The 9,151-nt window shown below is 49.8% G+C and overlaps 1 protein-coding gene across 1 annotated transcript; it reads left to right on the forward strand.

Annotated features, from left to right (window-relative positions):
• Positions 1-297: 297 nt before the first annotated feature.
• On the forward strand, positions 298-5,122 carry LOC135258101 (Krueppel-like factor 2). The gene is made up of 3 exons (XM_064341352.1): positions 298-709; positions 932-1,829; positions 3,867-5,122. The coding sequence occupies exons 1-3, from the start codon at positions 632-634 to the stop codon at positions 4,040-4,042; spliced, it is 1,152 nt and encodes a 383-aa protein (XP_064197422.1). The 5' UTR covers positions 298-631; the 3' UTR covers positions 4,043-5,122.
• The last annotated feature ends 4,029 nt before the right edge of the window (positions 5,123-9,151 follow it).

Here is a 9,151-nt window from a genome sequence, read left to right on the forward strand (position 1 = left end):
CATAATAATTATGTTTGGTTGTAAAACAGCGTTGTAAAACTAGTTATAGACTTATTCGTTAAAATGTTTCTTTTTCCTTGTTAAAACAAAAAGTGTCCCAATGCACTCAAAAGTCCTCTGATATTTCAATTTAAGTATTGTAATGTGGTAACATTTGAGCCCTCCAGCAACAGCGCGCTCGCGCTCGGTGTATTCTGGTCCCATTCCAAAGGGGTTGGTTTTAACGCGTCTGTTTTACGTTAAACTCGTTCAGCTACAGACTGGGGGTGGCGCTGGGGCTTTAAGAAGCGCGCCTGAGCACAAGAACAAGAGAGTCTGGAACAGAGGGAAACACTGGGCGAGCAGCAGCTTTATATACCGGCGCTAAATTTAGGGTCGAGTGGGACGCTACGTCCATCCTGAACGTGTTTCCTCCGCCTCGACAATTGGTCCAGCCTTTTTCCTGCAATATTTATAAAGTAGGAACTCCTACCAATCAAACTTGCCTATAAATTTGAAACGTTACTTCGAAAGAGAACTTTCAGCCTTACAACTTAAGAGTCTCTGTGGAGGAGTGAGGTGGACCGAGCGCACACATGTAAATATTTACAGACACAGAGAACGTTTATCGTACTTAAAGCAAAGTGTGGACATGGCCTTAAGCGAGACCATTCTACCCTCAATTTCGACATTTACATTTGCGAGTCAAAAGGAGAAATTTTGGGAAAATGTAAGTATAATTTAAAAATTGTGTTTCCTACGAATTCTTTTTCTCTATTTTTATTTCTGTTTCTGTTGTTGCGTAGCCTATTTATGTAAAGTGTATGGATCTAAAGAGTTTACCTTAATTGTGTGCGCTAGTTTGGCAAATCTGTGGAGTACCGCTGGGTTTGACGCGCGCGTGCCGGGCGGCGCATTTTCTAATGAACTCCCTTATGCTCGTCTCGCGCAGAGGTGGAAAAGCAGCACGGACAAACTCGCGCACTCCGGCTATTCCATGGCAGGCGCAGCGCAGAACACGGAGGGCTGTTTGCGCAGGAAAGACGACGAGGACCTCAGCAAGTACCTGGATCTGGAGTTCATTCTCGCCAACACCAGCGGCTCAGAGTGCGTCTCAGCGCTAGGGTCTGGTGGAGAGTGCAGTGTGGCTTCGGCAGATCTGTATCAGTCCGGGAGCAGCCCCCTCGCTTACACCGTGCCTGAGCAGGGCAGCCCCCCTCCGCCATACGGCAGCAGTCTGATGGCGGATCTGCTGGCGTCGGAGGTGGACAGCGGCGGGTACTGCGTGTCCAGTGGCAGGTTACTCTTGGGCCCCGCCCCTCTCCACAGACAGGGCTTTGTGGACAGTGTCAAAGTGGAGCGGTCAGTGGACGGGTACGCGCCTGTTTTGAGCGGCTCCAAAATCAAGCAGGAAGGCAGCGTGTCATGCATGATGTCGTTTGAGCCCAGGCTGGCCACCCCCCCGCAGGCTGGGGGCAGTATCACGCCCCCCCTCACCCCGGAGGATGTGGGGAGCCCGGAGTGCCCAGGGCAGATGCTCGGCTCCCTGGCGTTCGCACACGCCTACCGCGCTCCCGCCGCGTTCCCCCCCCCACCGGCCCGTCCCCTGCTCTACCACAGCGCGCAGCAGCGGGGCGGGTACGGGGGCCGCCGGGGGGGCCTGCCCGTCCCGCAGCGAGCCGTGCTCACGCCCCCCTCCTCGCCCATGGACCTGATGGACTCCAAGCCCAAGAGGGGTCGGCGCTCCTGGCCACGGAAACGCACGGCGAGCCACACCTGCACCTTCCCCGGCTGCGCAAAAACCTACACCAAGAGCTCACACCTGAAGGCACATCACCGCACACACACAGGTAACACCGCACCACCGCAGACACACAGGTAACACCGCACACACACGTAACACCGCACCACCGCACACACACAGATAACACTGCACCACCACACATACACAGGTAACACCACACCACCGCACACACACGTAACACCACACCACCACACACACACAGGTAACACCACACCACCGCACATACACAGGTAACACTGCACCACTGCACACACACAGGTAACACTGCACCACTGCACACACACAGGTAACACCGCACACACACGTAACACCGCACCACCGCACACACACAGGTAACACTGCACCACCGCACATACACAGGTAACACCACACCACCGCACACACACAGGTAACACTGCACCACCGCACACACACAGGTAACACCACACCACCGCACACACACAGGTAACACTGCACCACCGCACATACACAGGTAACACCGCACCACCGCACACACACAGGTAACACCACACCACCGCACACGCACAGGTAACACTGCACCACCGCACACACACAGGTAACACCACACCACCGCACACGCACAGGTAACACCACACCACCGCACACGCACAGGTAACACTGCACCACCGCACACGCACAGGTAACACTGCACCACCGCACACACACAGGTAACACCACCGCACAGACACAGGTAACACCGCACCACTGCACACACACAGGTAACATGCACCACCGCACACACACAGGTAACACTGCACCACCGCACACACACAGGTAACACCACACCACCGCACACGCACAGGTAACACCACACCACCGCACACACACACGTAACATCACAACACCGCACACACACAGGTAACACTGCACCACCGCACAGACACAGGTAACACCGCACCACTGCACACACACAGGTAACATGCACCACCGCACACGCACAAGTAACACCACAACACAGCACAGACACAAGTTACACCACACCACTGCACACACACAGGTAACATGCACCACCGCACACGCACAAGTAACACTACAACACAGCACAGACACAAGTTACACCACACCACTGCACACACACAGGTAACACTGCACCACCGCACACACACAGGTAACACCACACCACCGCACACGCACAAGTAACACCACAACACAGCACACACAGGTAACACAGCACCACCGCACACATACAGGTAACACAGCAACACCACACACACATAGGTAACACCACACCACCGCACAGACACAGGTAAAACGGCAACACCGTACACACACACAGATAAAAACAACACCGCACACACACAGGTAACACCACACCACCGCACAGACACAGGTAACACAGCAAAACCGTACACACACACAGGTAAAAACAACACCGCACACACACAGGTAACACCACAACCCCGCACATACACAGGTAACACTGCACACACAGGTAACACCGCAACACCACACCACTGCACACACACAGGTAACACTGCACACACAGGTAACACCACACCACAGCACACACACAGGTAACACTGCACACACAGGTAACACCACACCACAGCACACACAGGTAACACTGCACACACAGGTAACACCACACCACAGCACACACAGGTAACACTGCACACACACAGGTAACACTGCACACACAGGTAACACCACACCACTGCACACACACAGGTAACACTGCACACACAGGTAACACCACACCACTGCACACACACAGGTAACACTGCACACACAGGTAACACCACACCACAGCACGCACTACAAACCGCATAACTTATTAGCTGCTAAACTTCCACTATTAGTAATACCGAAAATATATATTTTCCCACCTTCACTGAGATTAATGGCGCTTCCTTGTTACGTCCTCATGCTGATATAAGGCTGTGTGTGTGACTGTGCTGCTCGGCTAGCGTTTGCTCTTCCTGGGCTGAGCTCTGCGTGTACCCGTGCTGCTCGGCTAGCGTTTGCGCTTCCTGGGCTCGGCTAGCGTTTGCTCTTCCTGGGCTGAGCTCTGTGTGTGACTGTGCTGCTCGGCTAGCGTCTGCTCTTCCTGGGCTCGGCTAACGTTTGCTATTCCTGGGCGCAGGTGAGAAGCCTTACCACTGCAGCTGGGAGGGATGCGGCTGGAAGTTCGCCCGCTCCGACGAGCTGACGCGCCACTTCCGCAAGCACACGGGCCACAGGCCCTTCCAGTGCCACCTGTGTGAGCGTGCCTTCTCCCGCTCCGACCACCTGGCCCTGCACATGAAGCGCCACATGTGAAGAGCTGTGTGTGTGTGTGTGTGAGTGTGTGTGAGAGTGTGTGTGTGTGTGTGCGTGTGTGTGTGTGCGTGCGTGTGTGTGAGAGAGCGCATGTGCGTGTGTGTGAGTGTGAGAGTGTGTGTGTGTGAGTGTGAGAGTATGTGTGTGTGTGAGAGAGCGCATGTGCGTGTGTGTGTGAGTGTGAGAGTGTGTGTGTGTGTGTGTGTGTGAGAGAGTGCATGTGTGTGTGTGTGTGTGTGTGTGTGAGAGAGTGTGAGTGCGCATGTGTGTGTGTGTGTGTGCGCGTGCGTGCACTAAGACTATTCAGGAGCAAGCAAATCTGTGGAAGATGTGGGAATGTCAAGTTTTATATAAATCAAAGAATACACGCTTTGAATATACAAATTTACACACATATACAAATGAATATTTTTAAAATAATGTAGCTGGTACTACTTTGGTATAGACAAAGATGCTTTGTAAAACTTTTTTTAGAAGCATTAGATGATGTTTGCTTTGGGGCAAACATGCCAACCTGTTAGGCAGGTCCCTGAAGCAGTGCTGCCGTGCGTGGAACAGGAACACTGCACTGCTGAACTCATTTCAGCACCACGGTCCTTAACGCTGTTTCAACATGTTCCCTAACCTGCTGTTTCTCCACAGTGCCTAACCCCTTTTTCACCACGGTGCCTAACCCTCTGTTTCACCACTCAGACTGTGCAAATGCAGTGTGTCAGAGACCAGAAATAGACAAGTTCACATTTCGTGAGTAAACTCGAGGATACAATGTTTTGTTTTAAAACTGCCCTTCAGCCAGACAGGTGAGCCTTGCATGTTGACTGTGTGCTCTGGGTTGAATTTTGAAGTCAGGTTTTTTTTTTTTCAAAAAATTGAAAAGTTTTGTTTCTGTTCTAACGTATTGTGTCTGAAAGGTGCAATAACATGAGTCTGTCCCAGCCCAGAGTCAGTGTGAGGCTAGATGACTTCCAGATTAAAGCAAGATTTGTATTCTGAATGAAATGTATATAGAATGTGTATATACGCTGTACAATGTAAAAATTGTATTTATTGTAAATATTAAACTAATCTGGTGGATTTTTATTTTGTTGTTGCTCTTATTGTGCAGCATTATTTGCATTTTTTAATTTTTTGTCTCATACTGTATAGAGGAAAGCTTTAGCATAAATAAATAAAAGTTTGTGTTTGGGAACCTACACAAGATCTGCAGCCAGACTCTACATTGCAGACCATCTTGCCATGAGACGCACAGTGCACACAGCAGGACAGTGTGCACATATACACTGCCTGTAACCTGAGGTGTGGCTTCGATTCGTAAGTACACTCCGTGTACCTGAGGGTACACCTGCATGCTAATATACATCCTGTACTAAATGGATACAATGTAAGCTATAAAAATTGAATCGCACTATAGGCGTCTCAGCCACTGTAATATACACTCCCCCTACCTGAGTGTGCCTCAGAGCTCAGCACTCTAATATACATTCCCACTACCTGAGTGTGCCTCAGCACTCTAATATACACTCCCCCTACCTGAGTGTGCCTCAGAGCTCTAATATACACTCCCGCTACCTGAGTGTGCCTCAGCACTCTAATATACACTCCCGCTACCTGAGTGTGCCACAGACACTCCGTATGCAGAACGTCCCACTCACCGGGTGGGGTCACTCAGAAACCACATTACATTCCGAGCTACTTTAGAGTGGGGTGCCTAGCCTAATATACACTCCCGCTACCTGAGTGTGCCTCAGAGCTCTAATATACACTCCCGCTACCTGAGTGTCTCTCAGCACTCTAGTATACACTCCTGCTACCTGAGCAGTTGGTTGCCATGGCGAGGGACAGCATGAAGCGGCGTTATGCAGAAACGGTTCCCAGCTGCAGGGCAGCTGCAGCCGCAGGCCTGTGGCCTCACTCTAGGAAGACAAACAGCACATTTACATGATCACAGAGACTGGATTTAGACATGTGTGGGTATGGGGGTACACCCCCCACTCTATTAATACTGTGAGCTGCAGATGAAAGGAACTTTGGTTACTGTGGAAACATGAAAGGGGGCATGACAGCCATGCAAAAATGTGCAGCTCCGGGATCGTCCGCGAACACAGACCTACAAACACTTTCAAAATCCATCAGGTTCTATTTTACCACCCAGCTGATTAGTCAACACAAGGCCTGGGTGAGTGGCTCCATTCATAAGATACAACCAATACAAACCTCCATTATACAGCAGAGTACAAGCCTTGGTTAATCAGCCATTTTAAACTGCAGAAGACATTGCTGACAACTGCAGTAAGAGTAACGCTTTTTGGAGGAGAACTTGTACTCGTGTGGTAAAACAATAATGCTATAAAATGTACACAAGTCACAATAAAACACGCCTGTGACCACACATGCCAGCCAAGGGCCATGTCTCAGAGTCTGGCTGTGATCCTGTCCACCCACACTGCTTTTACACACAAACCACAGAGTGCCGGTGCATTGTGGGCCAGCGGCTATAACACAGAGTGCATTATGGGCCTGCGCTTGTCCCACAGAGTGCCGGTGCATTATGGGCCAGCGGCTGTACTACAGAGTGCTAGTGCATTGTGGGCCAGCGGCTCTAACACAGAGTGCCGGTGCATTGTGGGCCAGCGGCTCTAACACAGAGTGCCGGTGCATTGTGGGCCAGCGGCTCTAACACAGAGTGCCGGTGCATTGTGGGCCAGCGGCTGTAACACAGAGTGCCGGTGCATTGTGGGCCAGCGGCTGTACTACAGAGTGCTAGTGCATTGTGGGCCAGCGGCTGTACTACAGAGTACTGGTGCATTGTGGGCCAGCGGCTGTAACACAGAGTGCCGGTGCATTGTGGGCCAGCGGCTGTAACACAGAGTGCCGGTGCATTGTGGGCCAGCGGCTCTAACACAGAGTGCCGGTGCATTGTGGGCCAGCGGCTCTAACACAGAGTGCCGGTGCATTGTGGGCCAGCGGCTCTAACACAGAGTGCCGGTGCATTGTGGGCCAGCAGCTCTAACACAGAGTGCTAATAATAGCAACATCTACTGTGACTGCTGAGGTCATGAAACAACAGCGTACAGCATCTGCCCGGGGATGATGTCATTTTCAATTCACTTTAATAGGCCTGTATGCCCTTTGACAAAGAAACCTACAAAACAGTCTAATGATAAGTATAAAAATGTAAAACACTTAAAATGTTAAAACTTGTTAAATGTTTTTTAATTACTACAAGTAAAAAACAACGTCAGTAAAAAACAGCGCCAGTGTATACCATCTCACAATCGGTCTCTGAACAGTTAGGAAAACTTTGAGAGAGGAACTTAGGGTCTCAAGCCTGAGCTTTCTGTTCATTTCTGTTACTACTGAGCTCAAAGTCCTTTAAGAAGCTGTTTTTTTCTCTTTTTTTAACGTATACTGTAAACTCAACTCAACTGCATGACAAAGCTGCCTGTGGTTATTGTGAATTTAGGCCTTTGTTTGAAATATTTACAGATACATAAGGAAGACATCACTGTGGATCAAGCGTTAGACTGTATTTAGAGAATGTGATGACATCACAGCCTCCACAACACAGGACAGCCAAGCCACATTTCTAAAACAGAGAACATAAAAATACACAAGATTGCAGAGGAGGATTCACGGCACCAACAGCACAGACCACTGATACTGAAAGAGGAACAGTAAAACAGAACAACCGACTGCGCTTAAGGCCACTTGAGTTCTATGACCATATTATCTGCCTGTACGCACCGCCACATTACATTACACAAGCACAGTTTCCATCAGCCCTTCATCACGCCGTCAGTGCAGCGTGACACGTAGTTTACATTCATCTGGGTCAGGCCTGATTCGCGCCTGCATACTGGCGAAAGCCCGCGAGGATCACAGGAACGCCATGGAACGCGCGTGCCCTCTGCTGGAGTAACGACGCATTTCCCTGCCTCGGCGGAAATCTTAACTGCGGACCATGAGGCCAGGTTATACTGTAACGACTATAACGACTATAACGCAAACTGCGCTAATTTTAAAACGAATTGGAGGACTGCAACTAATTTCCGACTGCTACTAAAGATTTGTGCATTATGCATAAGTGTTATTCATATATCGGTGAATAAAATATGATTCCAAACAACCTTCGGCGCGCTAATCTGTTCTCATAAAATGTATTAAGAATGTATGAAGACTTTACATTTAGACACCTTCCCTCTAACCCACCGCCACGCCACATCTTGCTCAAGTAGTTCAGCGCGGCAGCACAAAAGCACCCGTGTCAGAGGGGTTTACCTGTATTGCTGGTTTCCAGCAATTTTAAACTGAAAAATGTTTGAAATCGTAAAATACGGACTAGACCCCCTACTCCCGACAGCCGCAGTGTGCGTGAGCATCGCCCGCCGCGGTACGGATTCCCAGTGACGGGGTTAGACCACTGTGACGAAACGGAAGATCCTAAACTTTACCTGTGACTGAAAAACAGGCTGAGGACAGGTGACAAAATGCTCTAAAATGTTTTTACACGCTCAGAATGAGAGCCAGCGTTGTACTAAGACTAGAGACAAGCGATCCACATTTGAGAAATGGCACGAAAAAATTGAAAAATTTGGTTAACGGAGGAAATAATTATTTCAGCTTTTTGTAATGTTTTTTTTTTTTTTGCAATGACGTCAGGTAAGCCATTTAGAATGACGCCAGGTAACCCATAGAATGAACCCCCCGCGAAGCTAGGGGATTCTACAAAAATAAGGCTTGCTTTGGATTCATAATGTGAAATGCGCGACGGGACACACGCACAGAGCGGAGTAAATCTGCGGGATCCCAGTGCTCACCTGCGTCAGAACCCTTCACCTGGAATCCTGACGCTCGCTTTGGAGGAGGATGAACTAAGACAGCATTTCCTCAGCCCCGGTCCTGGAGACCCACTGTTTAAGCTGGTTTGTGTCACAGCCAGTCCCGTTAATTAGTTAAGGTCGTTCGAAATGTGCTTACCTAGTGGGGTGGTTAAACTTATTTAACTTACCTTAACAGATTAACAGACTGGCTGTGACTAAAACCAGCCTACACAGTGGGTCCCCAGGTCCGGGGCTGAGAAACACTAAATTAAGACACCGGAGAGGAATA

The sequence above is a fragment of the Anguilla rostrata genome, chromosome 6 (assembly GCF_018555375.3).
Source record: "Anguilla rostrata isolate EN2019 chromosome 6, ASM1855537v3, whole genome shotgun sequence".
NCBI lineage: Eukaryota > Metazoa > Chordata > Actinopteri > Anguilliformes > Anguillidae > Anguilla > Anguilla rostrata.